Genomic DNA, 27,592 nt, shown 5'->3' with positions numbered 1-27,592 from the left:
GCCCCCTCTGCCTGCAGCCCCGTTCCCCACTGCCTCTTTGCTGGCCTCCCAGCCAGCCCCCGTATTCTGATTGGTCTGACCGCTGCTCTTAACTGGACTTCCTAGGGCAGCCCCTGTGGCTAAGGGCCCCAAGGCCAAGGGCGGCTCCAACAGAGGCGGCGTGCTGGCATGGGTGGGGGGTAGAGCAATTACTCTACTCGAGAAAGCTCCTGCCACTCTAACTTACCTTTGAATGGCCTAGACTGCTACAGACCTACACCATGCATTATTAGAGAGATGTGACCACCAGCCTAAACCTATTCATGGCTGGACAGCAAACACTGCCTGCAGTATAATGTTAACTAGTACCATACCCCGAGAGAACCACAAAGACTAGCATGGGCCAATCTAGACCCAAATGTGATTGCTAGCTTAAGCCACACTTGGATGGAATTTCTCAAGTTTAGTCTGCGCCAAATCGACTGTTAGTATATGCCACACCTAGATGGAATTTCAGAAATGTGATTAACATATGTGATTCTTAGCATGCACCACACTTAGCATTCTGAACCTAGCTTGCGTCGCATCTAGACAGAAATGTGACTGTTAGCATGTAATGCACCTAGATGGAATCCCACAATTGCAAGGACAGCAATGCCAACTAACCAACCAACAATTCTATCCCTCTGCATACACCTCTCAAACTATAACCAACCACAAGCCTAAAACGCAGCAATCCGCACAAACTTCACAACAATGCAACAACAAAACAAACCACACATAGACTTGCACAACAGCACACGACGACTACGGACCATAAAACACCCCAAGCCCAGCCAACGGACCCACCGGGCTGAGGCTGCCAACAGTACATCGCTGCTCTCTTGCACTTTTCCAGCTTATTCCCACTAACCCAACCCCTCCCCTCCCCTTCAGAGCCGCCATGGGACCAGTACGGTGGTGATAGTGCGCGGTACAAATGTCCTTTAACATTAACGTAATAGTTGTCATTCATTTCATTCTCCTTAGTTGATCCTGGTTAGGAGGTCCAAAAAAAAGTAAACGGGAGAATACTTTGAGTGAAGGGATGGTTTAGTAGCAACAAAGCACAAACTGATGAACTTTTGCAAACTTTGTAGTTTTTTTATTCTCATACATTTTTATTTCTTTATTGGATGTCTAGTTTTACAATTGCCTTTTATGCTTCTTATATCAAAAGATTTAATTTATTGTAGAACGGCCTATAGTCGCATGCCATTATTCTTTTGTTTTATAGTAATCGCCACTTATTAGGTAAATTCACTAAAGTCAGAAATGCTCACAATGTATTTATTGATTCAAAGTAATGACCAGGATAGTTTGACTTGATGTGTTGTGGTTACCAATACTCTGTAAATGTTAAATATATTGTAGCAGCTTGGGAGGAGCACATACAGTGTATAGTACAGCACCAACGATTATGGCAGTGGTAGTCCATGAGTAAACCGTTTACTGCTTTATGAAAATAATTGGAGAGGTAAAAATGGGTTCATATTAACCATATCATCTTATTTCTCCTAAAGGTTGGCGGCCACGAAGGCAAAGTAAACTGTGTGCGGTGGCACCAAGACAATGGCTGCTTGTATAGTTGTTCAGAAGACAAACACATCATAGAATGGAATGCACATACCTGCAAAGTCAAGTGGTAAGTAGAATGCTTTGCTAAATATTTGGGAAGGGTCTAAGAAAGCTATGCTGTATTGCAGTAAGTAACCAATACCTAAGGCTGAGAGTTGTATGGTATAGTTTTGATTTATGCTGTTTTACCTCGTACACTTTTTAGTGCCGATACCTTTCCTCTATTCTTAATGGGATTTAAATCTCCGCCTTGAAGTCCATAAAGGTCATAAATGTGGGTTGTCCCATACGCTGACCTCTAGATTGAAGTACCGTTGGAGCAAGCAAGTTGATGGAAGTTCCTAGGCCAGGGCCAAATCCTGTTTGGTATTTGTCCACAAGTTGATTTTCTGTTACCCAAGTTGATTTTCCGTTACCCATTTTGTTAAGTCCTTCAATAGGAGATTGGCAAATATTTTCTCTGGGACATCTAATAGTGCTATTGGACGATCATTTTGAGGGAGTTGTCTGTGTCCGTTTTTGAAAATCGGGATGATTGATTATATTTTTTTTCTTCCAAGTAGGTGGAATTTAGCATCTGGGTGGCTTTTCCACATGGCATTTTTAGGCCATCAGGCACAGGGGCTCGAGAAGCACTTAATTTGGCTATTTTAAGAAAGAGATTGTATCCATCAAAGTAAGTGTTTCTTTGATTATCCAAGATAAGTTTGCTGCTTTACCATTTTTGTTAGATCCATATAGGTCCTCATAATAGGAAATCCAGGTTGCTTCTTGTACAACATTAATTTGAAACCGGGTTGAGTGTTGTGAAAAGTGCTATTTAAAGCTGCCCACATTTGACTGCTGTTTATTAGATGCTATTAATTTGAGCATCTGTTCTCCATCATTCTGTAGCCTAAGGCGGCTCTGGATTTATACCAATTACGAAACTGGGTTTTTAGAGTGCGGATTATCGGCAGTCTGACAAGTTAGTGATGGGCAGCAGCCCTTAAATTACTCTGCTATTCAGATTTTTCTTTTAATTCGCTCTCAAAAGTGTTTGTTTAAAACAGGGTTTAGTGTTATTTGACTGCTGTAATTTGAAGGACATTATGGTAACATATCCCCCCTGGAGATTTGTCATTATAGGATTGTGGTTTAGGTCCCAGTTTTGGCTGTTCATATTAAAGGTAGCTAAGGACTCATCTGACCATCTGAATCTATTCCTCGCCCCTGTCAGTCAATTTAGGGAGATAATAATCAGGCTCTTGCAATTTAGATTGCCATTTCCAAGAGCAAGATAAGAGATTATGATCACTTTGACACTGATCGATAATTTCAAATTTTTGTATTACATAATCGGTGGAGTGTTGAACAAATATATAATCTATAGTAGAGGAGCTATTTCCCGTTTTCCACGTCGGTTTAAGAGGGATATTTCCTTTTAGGGTGCCATTCAGCATTAAAAACTTTCTTTCATTAGAGCTAACCAGGGTTTGGCTATTTGAGTTGGTTACCTTTTTAGATCGTAAACAATTTACATTTAGATCACCTGCAATTATTGCATCTATGATGGTTGCATATGCAGTGATCAAGTCTAGCATTTCAGCGATGCCGATTAGAAATACATTATTGTGAATCGCAATGTGATTCCAGTGCAAATTAAAAAGGGTTATGTTTCCATGTGAAGTTTTTATTTGGATTAATTGAGTAAAGGAATTCGGGGATGCCCAAGGTTCTAATGTATACTGAAGTTTGGATTTTATTGCTACTAAAAGGTGTGCCATAGGTCGACCCAGTAATCCTTTCTTGGCAGGCAGTAAAGACAAGCCATGACCTTCCCACACCGGGCTTTCCGGGAGCCATGTTTCTTGTAAAGTAACAGAATCGAAGGTTTGAAATGCATCTTCTTAGCTGAATATTCAATGATTGAAGCCTCTACTGTTCCAGGAGGCTAGGGTACGGTCACTAAATTTAGTTTGGCTCGATTGTTATCTCTGAGAGCACCAAGGTTTATTCTGGATCGTCTTCGACCAAGATTGCTCAGTCGTCACTTAAAGTTCTGATAATTCATCAAGTGATCCTTGAAAACGGGTGGCCGTTAAAGACTGATTGCAATTAGGGCTAGTGTTTAAATAATGGTGATTTTGACCATTTCCATGATGACGACTTGTTTGCAAAATTGCCTGATTGGTTGCCTGCATTTGAGTGATCCTGAGTTAGACTAAAACCCAACTCGATACCTTTGAGTTCTTGCTTGCCGTAACATGTTTCTGATTCTGTATTGTATCCATAGTACTCTTACGTCCCGTTAAAACTATATTGCGGACAAGGGTTGGGGCCTACCTTGGAAAATCAAGTTATGGTAATTGTATGTTGTAACTATTGAGTCACATCTTTGTGTTCTTTCCCGACATCTTGTGGTCTTCCACAAAGTTTTGCTGCAAGGTTGTTTGACTATCTGCATCAATAGCAGCAGTTTGAGTGAGTATTGATTGGCCAGGTATGTGCAAAGTTTGTTAGTCGAGTGCCGTGCTGTAAGAGCAGAGTGAACCTGATCGATTTCCTTCCTTCTCTGCTCAAGGGTGGTGAAATTAAACCTATTTTTCCATAATTTGATTTCATCCCATTTTCATTATTGTTAAATCTGTGTTGAATCTTAGTCTGAATGGTACTATACTTAAGACTTTGGACAGGTCAGCCACTCCTGCACCAGAACCCTCACAAACGTTTGGCAGCTTCAATGAGATCATCCAGGGGTTCAGAGCTTTGTGGTTTTGAATCTAGCTTTGCACTTGCCATAATCGGTTTTGATTTTGTTTGCATCACTTTTTTCTCACTACCTTTTGCTTTTTTGGTCCGTCTCACATTGGATTGGAATGACATTTTTTCTGTGGTTGATAACATGCGTATACATTTTCTTGAGCCTATTTGCAAGCTCTTGGAATTGTTCCACTTTTTTCAGTTGCACAGACCTAGTTTTTTCCCCTGATTTTGAAGTTCAAAAATACCAAAGGCCGGTTTGTCAATTTTTGGAGGTAGGGCTGGGACTTCTGAAATCAAGACTTGATCAATGCCGTTTGGTACCAGAGTTAGAGCTTCAACTGAAAGAGAGCCTCATTCACTATGGTTTGGGAAGCTTGGCTCTTAGATCCCGGGATTGATATCTGTAGAAGGGTGGCATACCAGGGTGATTTTTGAAACTCAATGAGCAAGTTGAAATTCAGCGTAATTGGAGTAGTGTTTGACTGCTGATCATATAGTTTGGTTATCAATTCCGATTGAAAGCTCAATTTTATTATCTAGCGTCTCATACAGTTTAGCTAAAGACATTGAGGCTGTATTCCTTGCTGTCAATGTGACCTCCACCTGAGGGGCTGGTTCTTTCTTGTAGTTTCCCAGGCACCAAGGAGTGGGATTGGCAAAGGATGCTGAGGAGCAGTTGAAGCGTCAAGTACATTTCGACATAATATGGGTCGATTGGGAGAGATTAAGGGGTGGGAGGGACGGAACCAGATTTCTTATGGACATTTGTGTGTTAAGACTAGAATGACATATGAGCCGATTTGTTCTGTAAGTGTTCTAATAGGAGCAATTTCTTCTACATCTCCTGTACCAATTGATTTATTGCGGATCGTAAGGAAGGACACTTGCTCTCTCCACAAGGAATACACTCATCAATGGTTTGTTCTACTGTGTGAATTTGGGCTGTGGCAGAGTTCTCTGTTGCCACTGACTACTTTTCAAGCGTATTTGATTTTTTTGCTGGTGAGTTTGAGACGATTTGGGTATCTAAAGAGCAATTGCAATCCTTCTGTTCAACTAAAATGTCAGCAGGTTCTATGGCTGTCAATGCATCTGGCAGAAAAGTGTCTGAAATTTCACTAGGCTGCTGTATTGGGTCTGGTTTGCTTTATCGGCATCATAGTTTTTAATGTGTATGGATAACTCATTGTGGATTCTCGTTATCTTAATGGCTGGCTCACAAAGCAAAGAGAAGTTCACAGAAGAACTTTAATCCTATTACTGTTCAGGTCAACGGCCTTAGCCTGCAATTTCCAAATGGTTTAACGCTCCACAGTCACTCAGCAACACTTAACATCAAAAGTTTGCAATCCGCTGGCAAGCTAGATGGTGAGGAAAAAACATCCTTACTGGTTCAGACAACAAAAGTGAATAGTTGATTTTCAAGGTAGTAACTGAATTCACTTGAAAAGGAACGCCCACAGGCAGTGGGTCTCAAATTCTACAAAATGTTACAATAAGAATGGTAGAACCAGGATTACAGTTGTGTTGCACTACGATGTGAGTGCGCAAACAGTGGTTCAAAGGCCCAAAGTTACCATCTGCTTGCGTGGAATCAAATCAAGGCAGATCACAGCTTTGTTACAAAGATAAACGTGATACAGGGAACCTGCAGTCACCAACCAATCAGTATAAAACGAAAAACCTGCTGCTTTGCACTGCGTGGAAGTGTCTGTTAACAGTAGTTCAAAGGCCGATGCCTGCAGTTGCCACCCGTTCGCTTAAATTGAACACCCAGAGCGAAAACAGCAGCGTTGCGAACTGAGAGTACAAACTGTGGTTCAAAGGCCGAAGCCCGCAGTCTCATCCGCTCGCTTAATGTTGACAGATGAGTGGATCGCAGCGCAAGCAGTCTGAGAATTTTACAAAGGAGGGTAGATCAGAGAGGCGTCTGGTAGGGATTAGTCATTTGGGTTTCAAGTTCATGATGGCAGGGTAGGCGAGTAGACTGGTGCTTGGACTCGCCTTGTAGCAGAGTAATGGGTAAGACAGTGAGAGGTATGCAGAAATGAAGAAAAAGTTTCAGTCGCCTTGATAGTGTGCAGGCGTCCACTCCGCTGCCACTTAGCTCCTCACTTTGCGCGAGTTCAAGCTTATGCAGGAGGTCCTTTCTTAAAGGGAAAGCAAAGCGTTCCTTATTATATGATGTTATGTTAGCGGTACTTGTATAGTGCACCGTCACCAACGGAATTGGTCCCCAGGCGCTCTGGTGGATCTGTAAACAGGAAGGGTGGGTAGGGTTAGTCTGGAAGAGGGGAGAAGGAGAGTGGGTGAAGTGGTGTGCTGTTGGTAGCTTCAGCTTGGTATACACCGAATGCTGTGGTTTGGTGCTAGTATCTGATCGGGCGAAGGCCTCGAGTGCTGTTGGTGATGTTTGTGTTGTTGCCGTGTGGTAAAGTGCATGCGGATTGCTGGGAGAGAGATGGTTGTGTGGGTTTAAGTATGCAGAAGATTGAGGGTTGGGTTAGTGGGATCAGTATCCTGATTTAGGTACTTGTGATTCCGTTAGTTGTATACCTGTTGGTTGGGATGTTGCTGGTTCCTCGTGGGCCGACTCGCTTTGGTGGAATTGCGCTGATCCAACTGTATCCTATTGAGTGTGGTTTGGATTGGTGGGTGCGTCTGAACCTGATCTTCAGGTGTGGGACCGGGTGGGTGAGATCTCTTCTCAGGTGATCTAGTGTGACCTTGGTCTGTTGAGGCTTTGAATGGTTCAGGGTCGGGGTTGTGTTGATGTGTTGTCCTAGTTGATCCATCTTGGTGTGCTTGTGTATTCAGATATTCATATCCTTCTGTCCTGACTGATTCTTTGGTTTCCGTGGGGTGAACATCCTCTGAACTGTTTAGTTGTAGTTTGTGTGTTGGGGCATTTTTTCCTGCTTTGTATTGGTGGACCCTGTGTAGTGATGAAACATTCTGTTTCTCACCCATTGCATTGGGGCCCATGGTGCAGTGCTTCCTTTCCCTCTCTGTTTTGTCCTTAGGGCTGTTGGGGAAGGTAATAGTTAAAGTCATGGTCCTCTTGATGATTTGTTCTAATCTTTGTCTTAGTTTGCTATCTTTGGTCGTATTGCGACTGTCTCCCGTTTGGTCCTTTGGTATGTTGTGGTATATTTACCTCGGCTTTTCCCATTGATTGATCAGTGTGTATCGCGGTTTCTCTACGCTCATTGATGTTTTTAGTTATCTCGTGCCCCTTTGGCCAGTCTTTCTAGTTATGACGTGAAGAGCCATGTTTTGAGTAATTTCCTGAATAATAGGTGGTTTCTTGTGTTACGCATGTACTTTGGAAGGTAATTCCAGGTTTTCGGGGCTAGTTTTCTTTTGCTGTAGGGCTTCGCTTCCAGGCGGATGTCCATGCTTGATCTGAGCGTTCTTGTCGGTTGATGTAGGTGCAATTTGTCTCTTAGGAACTCGGCGCCTTCGTTGTGTACTGCTCTGTGTGTAATGCACATTGTTTTGAATTTTATTAGTTTTATTGGTAGCCAATGTAGTGTTTTCAGCGCTGGTGTGGTGTTTTCTTTGGGGTAGTTTCAGAAGTAGTTAGGCTGCCGTGTTTTGAATGCGTTGTAGTTTTTTTGAGTCATTCAGGCATGCCTAGGTATAGGCTATTGGCGTAGTGTACTTTGGACATGACGAGGGCGATGATGGTGGTTTTGTTGAACGATAGAAACGGTAAGGTTCTCTTTGCCGCTCGCAGGAGGAAGAAGCATTTCTTGAGGAGCGAGTTTACTTGTGGCTCTAGCGTGAGATTACTGTCCATCAGAATACCCAGGTTTTTTACAATCTGTAAGGGTGCTGGGGTTGTCCTGAGTTCCCTTGGCCAAGGGATGAATTGGTTTTCTCCATTTTTTTTTTTTTTGTGACGATCATTATTTCAGTTTTGCCTGGGTTGATTTTGAGGGAATTGGAGTTCATCCAGAAGAATACATCGCTGAGGCAGTTTTCTAGCGTAGAGTTTCTTTCTGGGTTGTCTTGTATTTTGAAGATTTGTGTATCAGCATAGTTGTAGCAAGTGAGGCGTGGCTTTTGATGATTCTGATCAGTAGATACAGGTATATGTTGAATAGTAGCGGTGAGAAGGATGATCCTTGTGGTACTCCACAGGTGGAATCTCTCGGGCTGGATTTGAAGGGTTTCATCCATACAGTTTCCGTTCTGTTTGTTAGGAAAGATTTGATGCATAGTAGGGCGGTGTCTGTTATTCCAAGTCCTTCTAATCTCGTTATGAGTGTCCTGGTCAACTGTGTCAAATGCTGCCGATAGGTCTAGGAGTATCAAGGCAGTGCTGTTGTCAGAGTCTGCATTGATTTTTAGATCATTCCATATTGAGAGTAGAGCTGATTCCGTTCCTCTCAATGGTCTGAAGCCAACTTGTGCCTGGTCTAGAAGGCTGTGCTCTGCTATAAACCCTTGGGTTGTTTTGTGTATGTTTCGAGCAGCTTGGCTGTATACGGGATATTGGAGATGGGTCTGTAGTTGGAGAGGTCCTCTACGTTTCCCGCTGTATCTTTGAGTAGTGGCCTGATGTATGCAGTTTTGAGGGCTTGTGGCACTTTCCCAGTTGAGATGGAATGGTTGAGGACGTTCCTGTGATATTCCATGGGCGTTCCTTGTTTGAGGATCAATTTGTATATGTCCGGTGGGAAGGGGTCTTCGGAGGACCCTTAGTTATTGCTTTCATTCAACAGTTTGACGAATGTCTCCTCTGATATTTCTGGAAGGCTTTGTTGTTTGGGTGCCCCTCCCGGGTGTAGGTTCGGGTCGTGACAGATCAGACGGTCTGCTTTGTATGGTTTGATGGATGTTGGTGATTTTGTTTTTGAAGTGGTCTGCAAGGTCGTTGCAGAGTTTCGTGGACGGAGTTGGTGTGTTGCATCCCGGAGGGTTTTTGATTTCGTTTATGATTTTGAAGATCTCTTTTTGGGTGTTTGGTGCTTCGAAGATTCGGTTGTCAGTGTTTCGTCTTTGCTTTTTGTATTTCCTTTTTGTAAGCCCAGTAGTGTTGTAGGAATTTCAGTTTGTTCGCCGTTTTGTTTTCTCCAATCAAGTTCTAGTCTTTGTTTTTTTCTTTTCATGGTGCTACGTAGTGGGCTGAACCATTTTGCCATTGACCGTTGTTTAGAAGAAGCAAAGGGTTTTTCTTTGGGGATGTTGTCTATAGTAGTTAAAATCCAGGAATGCAGCAGGGTTACATTTTTGTCCAGGTCATCTTCCATGAGTGTTGGGTGCGGTTTGTTTAGCTCCAGGAGTTCATTCAGGTTGGAGTTTTTGATGGTTCTCCAATTTCTTTTCATGGTTTTCGTTGTTTTGTCTGGTTGATTGTTAGTTAGCGTGGTCATTTTGATTATGAAGGGGATGATGTGGTCGCTCCAGGGAATTTGAATTGGGGGTGCCGTGGTGAGGAGTAGTTGGCGAAGATTGCGTCAAGTGTATGCCCTGCCGAGTGGGTTGCTCCTTTGACTAGTTGTTGTAGGTTCATTGCTGCTAGTTGGCTGGTTAACAATTTTTGTAGGGTCGTGCTCTCTCCTTTAAACCAGATGTTGAAGTCTCCTAGGACGATCAGGTGATTGTGTTTGATGGCTAGGACGGTGATTGCTTCTGTGAAGGAGTCTACGAAGGTTGCATCGTACGTTGGTGGTCTATATATTAGTATGAATTTCAAGTTTGTTTTGGGTGTTACTGCTAGATGTATGATTAGGGATTCACATTTATCGATGATTAGTGGGTCTTGAAGTTTGATATCCAGGTGCTCCTTATGAATGATTGCCAGCCAGCCCTCCCCCTCTTGGTTTTTCTGTTTGGACGCATTTGAAGTATTCAGGCAAGCAGTTGAGGGTGATCTTGTAGTTGTCTAGCCATGTTTGTTACAAATAGGATGTCGATCCCTCCGTCGCATAGCAGATCGTATATCTCGGTGGCATGTTTGGACATTGATCTTGCATTGATGAGGTTGCAGTGGATCATTTTGGTGTGGTTTTGCTTGTTCCTTGTTTTGGTTTGTGGTTGTTTGGTTGCGTTGCATCGTTGTTAGCATTGATTGGGGGTGGATGAGGATCAGCGAAGGCTGTATCTTCATTGTAGGAGGGCATACGAGGATTAGCGGAAGCTGCATCGTCATTGAAGCGGTCTGCTAGATTGAAAGCTTGGCTGTTCAGTGGTGTTGCTTCTCCGTTTGTGCTGGTTAGCTGAAGGTCCGTGAAGGCTTCTTCTTCTTCGTTGAATTGGTCAGTTAGGTTCATGTTTGGGTTGTTGCTTATAAGATCTTCGTCGTTATGTCCGGAATGGCACGGGTGTTGAGGGTGTCCTTCTGTTCTTGTGATGTATGGGGTGATGGGGGTCGTACTCTAGCTACCACCTCCTTGGGTGTTCCCATCTTTTTCCTGGTTGTCTCAGGATGTTTTGTGTGTCTTGATGTCTGTGTCATTGGGGAATCCTGGTTGTTGCGAGGTACGGTGTGAGATATAAGGAGTTTTCCCTTTGGAATTTTGTTTTTGGTGGTTCCTCCATTTGAGGTTGTTGCTTCGGTGGTAGTTTGGATTTGTGTGGCCTTGTCTGTGCCCTTTCTCGGCGTCCCTTTCTGGTTCGGGGCAATTTGGTGCTCAGTGCGGAGGTGCCGGTTGAGTGGTTAGCTGCTGTCTTGTGATGGGAGTGCTGGTATTTCTTATTGTGTTGGTAGCCTTGGGTTCTTTTGTGGCGTCTGTTCTTCCGGTGGGTCGGTTTGTGTATCCTCCGAGTGCTGTCTGATGGTGTTTTGGTGCTGGGGTACTGTTGTCAGGGTTGTAGGTCAAAATTCAGTGCCGTCTATGTAGGTCTCTTGGAAGGGTTGAGGGCGGTTGAACTATTCTATCACGGTCTGGTCCTCACTAGGAGTATGTTGAGGTGGTAGGCTAAGTTTGTGCTTGAGACTAATTCTGACTGTTCTAGAGTCTCGTGTGGTGGGGGGGGGGGGCCCTGAGGAGTATTGTAATCCTTAAGATTCAAAAATTTCGGAGCAGAGTCCCTGTTAAGTTTGGGGGATCTGTATAGTGGGAGAGAGGCCCATCAACGTGACCTGAATGGCGCAAGATGCAATTTGGGGCTAGAACCCCAGCTAAATTTGGGAGACCTGCACGCTGGGAGAGAGGGCCCCCAATGTAATCCGATGCCACACAATACAGTCTGGGAGCAGAACCCCTGCCAAATTTAGGTAGACCTGATAGTGGGAGAGAGGCCTATCAATGCAATCTGAATATCCTACAACTATCAAAGAGATCTGAATGTCATACAATGCAATTTTGGGATAGAACCCCTAGTAATTCTGGGAGACCTGCACAGTTGGAGGGAGGCCCATCCATGCAATCTGAACACCACGCAGTGCAACCTGGGGACAGAACCCATGATGAACTTGGGGTGGGGGGGGGTGGGTACCTGTATGATGGCATAGAGGTCCGACAACGCAATCCGAATGTCACACAATGCAACTTTGGGGACAGAACCCCTGCTAAATCAGGGAGACCTGCACAGCGGGAGAGAAACCCACCAATGCAGTCCGAACGTGTCACACAATGCAGTTTTGGGTTCAGAACCCCTGCCAAATTTGGGTAGGCCTGGATAGTGGGAAAGAGGCCGATCAATGCAATCTGAATGTCATATTATGCAGTTTGGGGACAGAACCCCTGATCAATTTGAGGGACCTGTATACTATGCAGTTTGGGGACAGAACGCCTGGTCAATTTGGGGGACCTGTATAGTGGAGGAGAGACCTACAAGTGCAATCTGAATATCATACAACACAATTTGGGAGCAGAGACCCTGCTAAATTTGGGAGACGTGTGTATTGGGAGAGAGGCCTATCGATGCAATCTGAATTTCGTACAATACAGTTTGTGGACAAAACCTCTGATAGATTTGAGAGACCTGTATAGTGGGAAAGAGGCTTATCAATGCAATCGGAATGGCATACGATTCAATATACGATTTTAATTTCAGAAAGGGAACCCTCCTAAATTTGGGAGACCTGTTTATTGTGGGGAGGTCTATCAATGCAATCTGAATGTCATACAATACAATTTGGGAACAGAAACCCTGCCAGATTTGGAAGACCTGTGTATTGGGAGAGAGGCCTCTGAATATCAAACTCTACAATTTGGGAACAGAAATCCTGATAAATTTTGGAGACCTGTCTAGTGGGGGAGAGGCCTATCAATGCAATCTGAATATCTTGTAATACAATTTGGGAACAGAAACTCTGAATTTTGGAACAGTTTTATATCGGTTGAAGTGGCTTGGATTATAGGGTAGAGTGGTTGATCTACTCCTAACCCAGGCCACTCCTACCTTACTGGTCCTTGTAGTTGATTGATGGTTGACAGCTGGCACATGCCTTCCCCTGTGGACTCCTGCCGACAGTCCCTGGATCCTCTGTTGGGGCCGCCCTTGGCGTTGGGGCCTTTAGCTGCAGGGGCTACCGGGCAGAGGGCTGCACTGGAAAGACCAGTGAAGAAGGCTGCCCAGTGAGGGAAGCAGGGGGCGTGGGAGAGGGTCAGCGGGCAGCAACGGTGCTGGGGCGCTGGAATGGACACAAAGTTGATGCTATGGGCCCAGGAGGCTCTCTGGAAGCGGCCGCACTTACCTGCCTCTGGGATGGGTCGCGGGGCGAGACAGAAGGGAAAACAGGAAGGGGGTGCGGGTGTGGAAGGACTACTGTGGGTTAGGAAGGGGCCACAGGGCCAACACAGATGTTGCTGAGGCACGGGTGTATGAGGGCACGGGACACACCGTGCTTCTGGACCAAATCTAGGTGTCACATGGAGCAAAGCTCCAGTCAGGGCTCGTGGGCTGGATGGGTGGGAGGGGGACTGGGGTCCAGGAAGGGGGAGCTGGGAGGGAAGTGGCGAGCATTAGAGGGAAGCGGGCCTGTGGGCAAAATAACAAAGCGAGGGGCTAGATGGGAGGCCTCACCTGCGCACAGCTGGGAGCAAAAGTGGCACGCAGAGGTGGCTCGCAGCGGGACTAGGTCCCAGCAGGAGTGTGGATGTTGGGTAGCCAATCGGGGGCTATGGGTGGGACGCAGGTGGGGAGAACCAAGGAAGGGACACAGGCACGAAGGAAGCGCTGGAGCGCTTTATTACACAATTCTACGGGAAGAACACACCAAAAAGCGAGAGGCTAGATGGTGGGCCTCACTTGTGCACAGCCGGGAGTATACAATGTAATCTGGACACAAAACCCTACTAGATTTGAGGGACCTGTATAGTGGGAGAGAGGCCTATCGATGCATTATAGATATTACTTAATGCAATCTGGACATAGAAGCCCTGCTAGATTTGAGAGACCTGTATGGTGGGAGAGAGGCCCATCAATGCAATCCAAACCTCATACAATGCAATCTGTACACAAAACCCAACTAGATTTGAGAGACCTGTATAGGTCTATACAGAGGAGGGGGGGGGGGGGTCTGTGCCTAGCCAGTCAGATTGGTACAGTATTAAATAATCATTAAATTTGAGGGAGAGAGATGCAGTGGGGATTGGTCCCCTTGTTTGCAATGGGTTTGGTAAGTGGCTCGGAATCTAAGGTAGAGTAGTTGCTCTACTCCCCAGGCCACTCCTACGTTACTGGTCCTTGTAGATGGTTGACGGCTGGCCACTGGCTTCCCCTGCTGACCCTTGTTGGAGCCGCCTCTGTTGGAGCCGCCCTTGGCCGCAGGGCTGCACTTAAAAAAAAATATATGGAAACAAGGCCCAGGAGGGTCCTTGTGCTAGCCACACTCGCCTGGGTGAGATGCACAAAATATCCTCCGAAAAGGTTACAACAGTAGTGTAGACTGGAGAGCAGTTTACGCTAGGGTAACACACCAAACACTTAGTTCCTCACTTTGCACAATTTTGATGCTCCTGTGAATGAGTAGAGTTCATATGCTGCAGTTTTCTCTGGAGCTGGGTTTTCCCCTCTGCCTCCCAGTTTTCGGTACCGATTTGTCTTACAAATTGTCAGGTTCCTATATAGTGGTGTTGATTGAATGGGTTACCATAATGTTGTTAATGTTTATCACCCTTATTAGCCAGGGCTGATTTACCAACTTTTGTGGCTGCTTCTACATCTCCCAGAGGCTGTTCCTAGGCCTTCTGCGCCCTCTTCAGATGTCATTGCTTTGATAACCTCTGCCGTAATGTAGTCTGTCGGATGATTTCTTGGATATTTTGGCCAACAAACTTTGGTAGCTTACCATCGGAACCTTTGGTTCCTGGTCCTTCTCCGGTACCCATCGAGCTATCGATCTCTAAAGACTCGGCGCTTCAACCTTCTGGATTGTTATGAACAACTAGTCCCAACGTCTTCTGGGGCTAGTTGGAGCCCTCCGAAGTGTCCTGGACCACCTAGTGGACTGACCAGCTCCAGATAGCACTACCGCAACAGAAGTGCTGTAATTCTGAGTTTTGCCCTGGACTCAAGGGGCCTTTAGCGGGTCCACCAAGAGGCCCCCCTGCAAAATGTAAGCTCCCTGCCATCGATGTGTCCTGTGGTAGGAGGCTTTCTTCGACCATGACCACTGACACACCTGCTGTCGCTGTGAATTGTTGACTGTCCCTGAAACCGGCTTTCCCACATCTGGGCGAGGGCCCCGAAGAGTCCTTCAGCTGTGCTTTCATTGTTCGTCGAAGAGGTTGCACCCTGTCCCCGACCCAAACTCTTCTTACATCTGCAGCTCCTGGGCTGCTTCGGCTGGAAAACAGACCTCGGGTGACCCACTAACGACCTTCCAAGTCTCTGGAAAAAGTATGGGTGGTAAATTGTAGCAATACTCCCCTCCCCCTCACCTCCAACATTAAATTTTGAATAATTATTTTAACCTGTACACTTGTTTGACTTTGGCACAACTTGTTGCTGAAAGCTGGGACCAGTCTTACTCACTAGAATACGTCCTAAACTGACTTTTGGACCCACGTCCCTAGGACCCCTGTCCTAATTCTTTCCTAACTTTGAACTAATGGGCATAAGGCCCCATTCAATTTAGGGTTGGATTTCAGAAGTTAGTATTGCAAATCCTGTGGACAGTTGCTGCTAACCTAATCACTTGTCCTTTCTTTTCAGGTATTGAGGGAGTGAATGGTTTATTTTGCACAACTGACTCACTGTGGGCCTCTGACCCCACTCACCACTCCTGAGATTTAGCCTTGGCCTCTCTCCATGCTACCGTGATTGGTTTGGCTAAACTCAGTTGCTCCCTGTTCACTATAACAAGGGTGGCATCCTTAACATCTGTCTACCAGGCCAGAGTTTAGAAACCTAGTCTACCCTCCTCCGCTTCTTTCTTGGATGAGGGAGAATGAGGCACCTATTCATTCCTCAATACAGTTGCATTTGAAATGTCGAAGGATGTGCAGGCTTGTATTTCTTACCCCCTGAGAAGCCCGACTCTTCAGGCCTTTTTTCCAAGTCTTTCTTCACTTTTAGCAATGGGGGTTTCATTAATGAAACAGGCACACAATTGGTCAAAGCCTGACCCAGTATCTTTAGCTAAACAATCCTTGGATTCTGAATGTGACTTATTTTTTTTTTCTTCAATTTGTGTTTTTATTGAAATCTCGAACAGAGCAATACATCAACAGTGATATAACATTCTACATACTGCATACACCTGCCCGCCAAAGATCATGGGGTCAGCGTCTGTTGCTTATACACTGATGACCTAATCATCTTTGATCATACCATCTCGGGGCTAAAAAGAGCTATGGATGCATTGCTAAAATATTCCTTATAGCATGATCGCTGGTTGAATTTTGATAAGACCAAGCTACTGCACTTCTCTCATAAACCTGCGACGATCCCCACCTTGGTCATTGGTGGAAAGGTCATTGAGCGAGTGCATTGCTACAACTACTTGGGAGTGAAATTTACCACAAAGTCTGACTACGTAGAGTTGAGGGAGGTAAGAAAGCGCCAGGGCTATCTCTAAATTAAATGACATCCTGATGTGTACAACCTGGTTTCACCCTTAAAGGCATTTTGACCCTTTACAAACACTGATTTAGTACCTCATTGCTAGGGCCTGGAGGCTTTTGGCATGAAGGGTCTAACATGCTGAAAACCTTGGAGGAAAGATTTTGCCTAAAATGCTGGGACTCGGGCCTAGAGTCCCAATAGAAATCTTACGCCTTGAGCTGGGTCTTACTTCACTCATCTATGGTTATCAAAAAGTGCTGCTTACTATTTTTTAAGTCCTGTAAGCAACCAATCTGCCCCTTGCTAAATTTGTTGGGTAACCTACCGCCTTCGACAAAATCTGTAACATTAGCGTCTTTGGCACTTGGAGACCTTAACACTGAGGGCTGGAAGCCTATGATGGAGGGAAGCCTGCATGATCTGACGAGGAAAGCATCCAGAAAATGGAGCAATGGGATTGGTGGAAAAACTATGTACACTTGGCCACTGAAACCAGTTATCATAACCTAGAACAACTGGTACATGGTTATAAAGCACCTCAGGGGTACTTGTTGTTATGCCCTTCCCTTCCCCTGAATTACATAGATTCCTGCTCCTTCTACGAATTGGCAAGCTGCCAGGTCTCGGACCGGAGCAGGATATCCCAAATGAGGCGAGGTTTTGCCGTTCTTGTGGGCATGGGAACCACTTGGAGACAACACAGCACGTTCTAACGGAGTGCAAGGAACATCGCCCGCTATATGTAAGTATGTCTCTGATCCCATCAATATTAAGTCATCATTTTGGCGCTATTGTTTGAACTCGGGCCACAAATCAATGCACTTTGCAGCATCTGGAAGGAGCTACTAAAAACATGGTAAGGTAGGGATCCATACCAAAATGATTGCAAACAATGATAAATTAAGTTGTACATTCTTTTGATGCTCTGATCACACATGACAAGTTTGGATTCATGTGCCATGCACTTTAATGCTGTATGGTGTGAGTACGCTAGCCTGAGTCACTGCTGCTCAATGCTCGTGCAGCTTCAGCTCAATGATAGTCTAGTCTATTACGTGACTCGAAATTTAGTATCAGTACTATTTTTATGGATTTTATGTAATTACTAATGCAAAAGTATTTTATTCAATGTTTGATATTTTGTGAAATGAATTCACAAATCTAGCTACATTTTTAAGAATTTTGAGTAAGCTCGACGCATGAGGGATTTTGGGTACACTACACGTCACTATAGGGATAGTGTTACAGACACGCCTATGTTGACGTCCTCTTTCGACTTTCGAAAAACAAGATGCAATACTCTGCGGTGACCACTGGATGTCGGACTATATGCACAGCATGTGAATATCAAAACGATCAAAACAAAGTATATTGCGCGGCTTGTGAACTCCTCCGTCCTAAGACATTAAATGAGCGCAAAGTCAAGCAGTGGATGGCCTACGGGATGTCGAAGGCCGAATTATCTCGCTCTGCCACCGAATGTGACGTTGGCAATGGTGACGACCAGACTTCCGACCCGGATCGTCTGTCCCCGGCCTCGCCAGGCACGGCTCAGACACTGCTATGGGGAAGGTACACCCTGGCGACAAAGACGAACATTTATATAGCACGAAGCACACAACCCCGAGTCCATCTTCGGCCAAGTCGAAGAAGACCTCAGCGCCAATGGGTACACCGGAAGCTTCGGCGGCACCCACTGACAGTCAGGATCGGCAGCCCTCCCCACAGCCGCATATGTGCCTAGCGACCGGGCCATCAAAGACAAAGGGCGCCATTTCAAGACGCGTTACAAGAAGGCGAACGGCGACGACCGGGTTCCGGCTCCGCCAAAGACAAGGCCCCGGCTCTGCCGAAAAAGTCTCCTTCACAATTACAGGCTGAGGCTATGCGCCTCGCGTCTGCGGAAGACGTTGCTGACAGCATAGCAAATTATTTCCGCCGACTCTCATAGACGACAGTCGAGAGATTCACAGAGGCCTATGGAAAAGGCCATGGTGCCGTCGAAATCCAAGGATAGCCTAAGAGGAGTACCGGAACCCTCCCCTTAGCCGAAAGAAAGGCACAGGGACACCCCACCTCTGTCGGCCCCCCAGGATGAGTTTTCGGACGGCGAGGAAGGTATTACTTCAACGTTGAGACAAAAATCTCAATTTGTTGTGGCAGAAGAGTGTTTTCAAGTTACTTTTCCACTTCTAGACCATTCTAGGTCTTCCGTTTGGACTAAAGAGAAGTTTGAAAAAAGTGTGTAAAGGCTGAACAGGTTTGTTACCCTTTCAGAGCAACCCACGCCTAGAAGACCACGGGATGAGAGCCCTTTGGACTCTGTAGCAAAATTCCCAAGACTCTTTGACCCCTCTTAGGAAGAGGGATATATACAACTATGACCTCACTGAGGAGGAGATTACTTCAGACACTCAGGATGAAGATGAATTCACCAATCCTGAGGACATGTATGATCCCTTAGAGGAGTGGGGGGAAAACCCGGATATAGGTGATCCTCAACCATGGCAATCTCAAGATCCTTCACCAGATCCTGATGCCCTCTGTTTGGTTTCTCCTCAGACCACTCCCACTAGACAACCCTCGCCAGTGGATGATCAATTGTGCAAAGCAGCTGAACACTTCAAAATCGCCACAACTGACGCTGTCCCTGAAGCTGACTTTGTGGAGGACATTCTCAGAGAATCCACCAGCCAGCCAGGCTATTCCTCTCCGCAATTCGATTAAAAAACATCTGGCTCCCTCCTTAACACCTGCTCTTACAAGAGGTGTTAATCCGAGGATAGAAAAGCTCTTTCGTTCTTCTCCCTCAGATCCCCTTTATATCAGAGGTCACTCCACCACTGACTCTGATGGTGACCACTACAAGTAAAAGGGCAGGGGTTCCTCTGTCAACCGGCGAGGCACCCCCTGATAAAGAAGGTAAAATACTTTACGCCCTTGGGAAGAGGGTTACGGCTGCAGCAGCTTTTTCAACTTGTATCGCCAACAATACCACCTTATTGGCCAGCTACGCGGACGCTCAGTGGGCCTTGCTACAAGAAGGCCTACAGGAGGTTCCCGAACCACTACAAACTCTTCCTGGCCACAGTGAATGAGGACAGACAAGTGAACCAAAGCATACTTAAAAACACTTTGGATTCCGCTGAAACAGCTGGTCGATCTCTGGCTCAGGGCACACTCCTGAAGAGACACGCGTGGCTAAGGAACTCTGGGCTCAAGCCAGAGATGCAAGCGTCATTTATAAATAAACCCTTGGAAGAATCCAACCTGTTTGGAAAAGCGGTCAACGAGGCCCTCGAGACTGCAAGAAAGGAACATGACACCCTGAAAACTCTAGACCAAATTACAGACTCAACAAGACGAGGATCTGGGTCGTGACGGCTTTTTCGTGGCAACGCTTCCCTCAACAGTACACCTCTGGAAACAATTGGTCCTCTCCACAGGGAACCAGCGGGTACACCACCCTGTATCCCCAGAGGGGTCAGCGTGGTGGGAAAAGGAAGGGGCGGGAACTCTACCCCCAGAGGCTCCCCGGCCTCAGGTTCAAAATGACCCAAAGATTCAGGTCCGATCCCATGCCTCCCCGGTCGGGGGGCAGGCTAACATTGTTTCTTCAGGCATGGGGGTGGCTAACTACAGACCAGTTGGTGCTAAAGACTGTGGCCCACGGGTACTGTATAGCATTGAACCGGTCCCCAACATTCAGACCTCCACGAGCAAGACGACTGACATCAGACCATCTTCGTATCCTTCAGGAAGTCGAGACACTACAATAAAAGGGAGCCCTAGAGGTCGTACCTCTCACAGGTAAAGTTATTTATTCAGTGTACTTGTACCCAAAAAGGATCGAACCATGCGCCCTGTATTCTGCAGACAGCGAACAAATTTCCACAAGTTCTGCATGGTCATTCAGCAGGAAGCAATTCCCCTGCTATCACGGGGATTACATGGCAACACTGGACATGAAAGATGCATACTTTCGTATTTCAATGTTGACAGCGCACAGAAAATACCTCAGATTTATGATACAAGACGAGCATTATCAGTTCAAGGTACTACCCTTCGGCATAGCATCTGCACCAAGGGTATTTCTCCAGCATGGGGTCTGGCATGGATTCACATGCTCATGAATATTCCCCGTCGTCAGGCTGGGAATCCTCGGTAAAGAAAAAACCAGTATCAGTTTCGTTTCTGATCTGTCTTTCGTAGTAATAACCAATCACTGGTCTCTGCGTCATACTGACCACAGCCAATGACTGCCCTCTACCTAAGCACCGCCTCTGGCAGCCATCTTCAGATTTTTACCGCACGTTCATGTGTTGGGATCCTCGTGCTATTGCTCTCGAGCGTTAGTGCTATTTTTTCGCGCTTTTCACAAAAAACTTTGATTCTTTCGGTCAAAAGAGCCTCAAGCTCCACCGATCCTACATCCGATCAACGGGGACCCGTGTCGGATTCATCTGTGCCCCTCAAGGGTGAAGATTTCGTCGAGCTACACTTCGGAGGACTCCAGAAGCTTCTCAGGCCCGGTCTCGGAGATGGCCCAGGAGAAGGGAAGCTCGACGCCCGGAAAGCTGTTCAGGGTCTGCCCTGGATGCCAGCTGCAGAACGTCTTCAAGGAGGACGAACACTCTTTCTGCCTTTACTGCCTTCATGAGGACAAGACGCACGTGGAGAAGGACTGTGCGTTTTGCGGCAACATGTCGGAACGGACCATGAAGGACCGCCATCAATGTCTCGCCAACTGGCTGGAGGGTAAGAGCCCGTCTGGCGAGAAGAAGAAGAAATCCGAGCGGTCTTCTAAGACCTTTGAGGGCGCCCCGGCGACGGGGGCCCAACATAAGGCCAAGCACCGCGAGTCCGCTGGCACCGGGAGCGCCGAACGGTCGGGCTCTACGGGCGCCAGGCAGGGCGCACCCTCCCCGGCACCATCAACCACGAGCCAACGCTCTGGGTCGGGTAAGAGGAAGGCCGAGCACCCGGCGAAGCTCCTGGAGAGGCCCCGGTCGAGCTCTAAGGCAGAGGAGGAGCGTGGCAGTGCCCCCTCCCTCAAGGATAAGGCGGTGAGCGCACCTAAGGTGGTGAAGGCCTTGATCCATCCGACCAAGCCCTCTATCGAAACGGTCGCGGCGGCCCTGGCTCAGCCTGTGGTGGCTGCACCAGTGGTGGCGACCTCAGGGCCCAGAATCTCCCTGCCTCCTCGGAGGGAGTCTTCCTTTGTGCCCATCGATAGGACCCCCGTGAAACCCTCCGTGGGGAAGAAGGGGGGGCAGGGCGTCGTCGTAGAGTCGGCCTCAACCTCAGAAGAGGAGCTGATCGAGGTCTTAAGCCACGGCCTAGGCGTGGAAGAAGGCCAGCCCGTCGGAATGGACCCCGACGCAGGTGACGACGACGACATCGTCGAGGATACCGACGGGGGCCCCTGCTCGCCCGTCGGATTCCCCTCTGCCAGCGCCGCAAGACAACTCGGCGGCCATTTTGTTGGCCATACAGTCCTTATGCTCCGAGATAAGGACGAGGCTACCGTTACCGACGGAGGAACCTCTCCCGTCGTTGGATCCAGAACCGGGACCTTCTGGTGTTCCCCCTACCAAGAAAAGAAGGATCCATCCACCACCTCCTTTTCAACCGTCGCGCCCCTTCCAGCCCTCCTCCCCAGGGGATGATACGGGGACTGACACGTCAGCGACGGGTACGGACGACGAGGCATACGACGAGGATTTTCCGTCGTCGCCTCCCACCAGGGCCTCTCCGCCCGACGAGATCGGATCTTTCCACTCCATGATCTCCAGGGCTTCCGAGCTTTTCCAACTCTGCCCTGAGGAGAAGAAAAAGGAAGGCTTCCTTTATCAGCGGCGCGAGGCCAAGAGGAAGACGGTCCTCGCAGTGCCTCTGTTGGACGACATTTGGGATGAGGGCCTTTCCCTCCTCAAGAACCCTTCCACGACGCCAGCTAGAAGAGACCGGTACGAGAAAAAGTACCGGGTCCCGGACACGGCCCCCCTATGCCTCCGGGCGCAGCCTACCCCGGACTCCGTCGTCTCCGCGGCAGCCAGGAAGAAAGCGGGGGGGGTGCGGCCTCCACATCGACTTCCCCGCCGGACGGCGAGGGAAAGAAATTGGATACTATGGGGCGTAGAGTCATCTCGTCGGCAGCGACGACGATTAAAGCGGCCAACGCCTTGGCTATCGTGGCCCGCTACGACAGGGAGCTCTGGTACAAGATAGCTCCCCTGCTGGATTTTCTGCCGGACGACAAGAGGGCGGAGGCCCTTGAGATCCTGCAGGAAGGTGAGGTGGCCTCGGACCACGCCATCACCGTGGCGACGGACATCGCCGACACTGGGTTCCGCCAGCTGGGCAACGGCGTTTGCCTTCGACGTCGTGGATGGCTCAAAGCTACGGACTTCCGGCAGGACGTCCAGACCAGAGTCCTGGACATGCCCTTCGACGGGAACAACCTGTTTGGGAAGACAGTGGACGATTCCCTTCAGGCCATCAAGGCGGATACTGAGACGGCCCGGGCCCTTGGAGTCCTGCAACGACGGACGCCCTTTCGGAGCGGCGGAGGCAAGGGCACCTCCAAAGGTTCCGGCGGCGGTTTCGCTTCCTACTGTCAAGCGGCCCGCTCGTCGTCGCAAGAGGCCTACAGAGGACGAGGCAAGTCTAGCGGACCCCGCCGTCGTCGCCAAGGAGGTCAAGGCGGCAAGGCCGCGTCCAAGCAGGATTGAACCGGCCGTGGGGTCGGGCCCCCACCGAAGCACCCCGGTGGGAGGCCGGCTGGCGGGCTTCGTCAGCGTGTGGGAGTCCATCTCCACCGACCGTTGGGTGCTGGACGCCCTGGCCCGGGGCCACGCGCTCGAGTTTCAAAGAAGGTGCCCGCGCGTCCCCCCCGTGGCCAGGAAAGAACTTCACGTCCCTCAACTTCTCCTGGAGGTAAAGGCGATGCTCAGAAAGGGCGCCATCGAACTCGTCCCAAAGAGGCTTCGGGGCTCCGGAGTCTACTCGAGATACTTCCTCGTGAAGAAGAAGACGGGAGGATGGCGCCCCATCCTAGACCTGCGACGTCTGAACAAGTTCATCAAGGCGCAGAAGTTCCGGATGGTCACCCTCCAGCACGTCCTGGGTCAGCTGGAGGAAGGAGACTTCCTATCGTCGTTGGATTTGGAGGATGCCTACTTCCACATTCCCATCCTAAAGGGGCACCGCAAATTCCTCAGATTCGTGGTCCAAGGGCGTCATTACCAGTTCAAAGCCCTTCCCTTCGGACTACGGTCGGCACCCAGGGTATTCACCAAGTGCCTTGCACCGGTGGCGGCGCAGCTGCGCCGCGAGGGGATCCACGTCTACCCCTACCTGGACGACTGGCTCATCCGCGCCAAGACGAGGGAGCTCGCCGTGGTCCACACGGCAAGGACCGTCCAACTCCTCACGGACCTGGGATTCTCCGTGAACTACGCCAAATCCCACCTGGTGCCCGCGCAAGTCGCACTGTTTCTGGGAGCGAGGCTCGACACAGTGTCCCTTCTGGCCTCCCCGTCGGAGGAGAGGACCAGGACCATCTTGGGCAAGGTGCAACGGATGTTGGTGGCCGACGCGGCCAAAGTGAGGTCCATCAAGTCCCTCCTCGGGATGATGTCTTCCTGCATCTACCTCATTCCCATGTGCAGGCTCCGGATGCGCCCGTTGCAAGAATTCCTGGATGCGCGCTGGATCCAGACGACGGGCAGCTTCGAGGAAAGGATCAAGCTCGACGAGAGTTTCCGACGAGCGATACGGTGGTGGGGCACCCGCGCGCATCTGACGGCGGGCATGGACTTCCAGACCCCAGCCCACCAGGAGACTGTGACCACGGATGCCTCCCTGGAAGGGTGGGGAGCGCACACCGAAAATCTGCACGCAAGGGGACTCTGGCTCCCGACGGAGAAGTCCCTACATATCAACGTCCTGGAGCTCCGTGCAGTGTTTTGGGCCCTCAGGTCCTTCCTTCCGTCCCTCAAGGGCAAGGTGGTGAGGATCTTCACCGACAACACCACCACCATGTTTTACATCAGGAAACAGGGCGGAACCAGGTCCCCAGCGCTGTCCAAGGAGGCGCAGGACCTGTGGCATTGGGCCGTCGCCCAAGGGATTTTTCTGGTGCTGTTTCATCTGGCAGGGATAAAAAACACCATCGCCGACTCACTCAGCAGGGAGCTGCGCTCGTGCCACGAGTGGGAACTACGGCAGGATCTGGTGGATCGCCTCTTCCGACGGTGGGGCACACCCCAGATCGACCTGTTCGCGACGGCGACGAACACCAAGTGCCGGAGGTTCGCCAGCAGGTTTCCCCAGACGAGGAGCATGGGCGATGCTTTCTCGTTCCCCTGGGAGGGCCTGTTCCTCTACGCGTTCCCTCCCTTGCCTCTGCTAATCCGGCTCGTCAACCAGCTCAAGAGGTCACGGTGCAGGATGATCCTCGTCGCACCTGCGTGGCCGAGGCAGATATGGTTCCCGGACCTTCTGGACTTGTCAGCGTCCCCGCCGATCAAGCTGCCGGCGGACGCGGATCTACTCTCCAGGGAAGGAGGCACCATCCTCCACCACGACCCGAAGTCGCTGAACTTGCAGGCCTGGCTCCTGCAGCGCTAGAGTTTGGAGGATACGACATACCGGCCGATTGCAGAGAGGTTCTTGCAAAGGCCAGGGCGTCCTCGACTCTTAAATGCTACGGACACAAATGGAAGAGGTTCTCTGTCTGGTGCCACGCACAGAAGATTAACCCTCTACGGATTACGGCTCCCCAAGTACTGCCGTACCTGCTGACGCTGGCCAAAGCTGGTCTGGCACACGCGTCCATCAAGATTCATCTTGCTGCGATCTCCCGATACACCAGAACCACGGGCCGGACGTCCTTGTGGTCTCATCGTCTGGTGAAAGAGTTCATGAAGGGACTGTTCAGATCGTTCCCGCCGGTGAAGGCTCCGGCCCCGGCGTGGGAGCTCAACGTGGTGCTGACCAAGCTCATGGGACCTCCGTTCGAGCCTCTGCACTCGGCCCCGTTGAAGTTTCTATCGTGGAAAACAGCTTTTCTTGTGGCCATCACCTCCGCACGACGAGTGGGAGAGATCCAGGCCCTTTCCTGCAAGGCCCCGTACTTGACTTTCCACGACACGAGGGTAGTGCTCAGGACGCACCCCTCCTTCATGCCCAAGGTACCGTCGGACTTCCATCTCAACGAACCCTTGGTGTTACCTGTGTTTTTCCCGTCGCCTTCGTCGCCGGCTGAGAGGACTTTGCACTCGCTGGATGTAGCTAGAGCGCTGAAGTTCTACGTGGACCGCACGAAGGGTTTTCGGAAGACGTCACAACTCTTTGTGAACTTTGGACCTGTCAATCAGGGGAAGGCTCTCTCGAAGGCTTCCATCTCCAGATGGCTCTCCGGCTGTATCATGTGCTGTCACCGGTTGGCAAACCGACCGCTGCCTGGCCGTCCGAGAGCCCATTCCACCAGAGCGATCGCAGCTACCACGGCGTTCCTATCTGGTGTGCCCCTGCTGGACATATGCAGGGCTGCTACGTGGAGGTCGACGCACACCTTCACGAAATTCTACTGCGTCGACCGGGATTCCAGGGAGGAGTCCAGGGTCGGCCAAGCAGTGCTGCGCAACCTGTTCGCCTGAGGTGAGCCTGGTGAGGAGGTAAGGTGCTTAATGTTGAGTTGATGTGATGCTTAATGTTGAGCCTTTGCCACCTCCCGTGGTTGTGCATGTGTGTACTGCTATGTATTCTTTATTCATGAGCATGTGAATCCATGCCAGACCCCATGCTGGAGAAGGAACAAGTTACTTACCTGTAACTGTTGTTCTCCAGCATGAGTCTGGCATTGATTCACATGCGAACCCTCCCGCCTACCCCTCTGCGGCTCTTCACTTGGTCATACTGCCACTTCACGTGCTTCCAAATCTGAAGATGGCTGCCAGAGGCGGTGCTTAGGTAGAGGGCAGTCATTGGCTGTGGTCAGTATGACGCAGAGACCAGTGATTGGTTATTACTACGAAAGACAGATCAGAAACGAAACTGATACTGGTTTTTTCTTTACCGAGGATTCCCAGCCTGACGACGGGGAATATTCATGAGCATGTGAATCCATGCCAGACCCATGCTGGAGAACAACAGTTACAGGTAAGTAACTTGTTCCTTACAAAGGGTACTAGCTGTGGCAGCAGCACACCTGCGCAGGAAATCCATCCGGGTCTATCCTTACCTCAACGACTGGCTCATAACAGGGGACTCTTCTGAAACCTCTCAAATACCCAAAAGACGATAGATCTTTTATTCAGTCTGGTATTATCTATCAACGAGTAAAAATCCAGCCTAGACCCCAGTCAAGCCAAGCAGTTCCTAGGGGCTCTAATTCGAACCAAGGACGTCCTCATCTGCCCCTCCAATGAGAGGGTCCAAACTATGCTGTTTCAAATCCCTCAATATTTAGCCAGTCGAGAGGTGACGGTACGCAAGGCTATGCGACTGTTGGGAATGATGGCGTCATGTTTTTACTTGGATCCTCACGCATGCTTGCGCATGCGTCCAATGCAGGAGTGGCTCAACAGCCAGTGTTGTCAGGCCAGCGGACATTGGGACGATCTAGTGGTTGTCTAGCCAGCCCTCGTTCTCTCGCTGTGGTGGTGGTAGAGGGACAACCTCTAGAAGGGGAATCCTTCACCGCTGCAATGGAAGCCACTCTAACTATAGACGCATCTTCCACAGGGTGGGGAGCTCACCTGCTTCACCGGACAGCGCACAGTTTGGTCGTCAGACACAGCATCCAACCACATAAACCTGTTGGAACTGTTGGCAGTGTTCAAAGTACTAAAAGCTTTCTAGACACAACTGCAAGGGTAGATGGTCCTGATCCTCGGATAGCACCACGGCCATGTACTATCTGAACGAACAGGGGGGCACTCACTCTCCAGGGCTGTCCAAAATGTCACAGAACATTTGGAAGTGGGCTCTCAAACACATGTTCCAGGGGAACTCTTACCTTCTAGCAGACACTCAGCAGGGATTTCCCACTGCCCATGGAGTACGAATGGCGCTTACACAAAGACATCGTCTCCAACGTTTTTGCAGAATGGGGCTTCCCAGAGATCGACTTATTTGCAACTCTGGAGAACGCTCCATGCCAAGATTATGCCTCCATCCAGGTACCCCCAGAACTGCTCCAAGGGGAATGGACTCTGGATAACATAGTCAGGGAAATTTGTTTATGCCAACACCCTAACCCCCATCCCCTTGACTC

The 27,592-nt window shown here is 48.9% G+C and overlaps 1 protein-coding gene across 1 annotated transcript in view; it reads left to right on the top strand.

Moving 5' to 3' along the window:
- The window catches only part of WDR43 (WD repeat domain 43), a 489,892-nt gene that overhangs the window by 84,346 nt on the left and 377,954 nt on the right, over positions 1–27,592 (top strand). The window contains exon 3 of the mRNA XM_069608719.1: positions 1,542–1,663. Coding sequence (XP_069464820.1) covers positions 1,542–1,663 — 122 coding nt within the window. The remainder of the gene's footprint in view (positions 1–1,541; positions 1,664–27,592) is intronic.

Source organism: Ambystoma mexicanum, chromosome 4q (genome assembly GCF_040938575.1).
Source record: "Ambystoma mexicanum isolate Mex_15411 chromosome 4q, UKY_AmexF1_1, whole genome shotgun sequence".
In the NCBI taxonomy this organism is placed as follows: domain Eukaryota; kingdom Metazoa; phylum Chordata; class Amphibia; order Caudata; family Ambystomatidae; genus Ambystoma; species Ambystoma mexicanum.
Note: the sequence above shows the minus strand (reverse complement) of the source record. Positions and strands in the feature narration are given on the sequence as shown.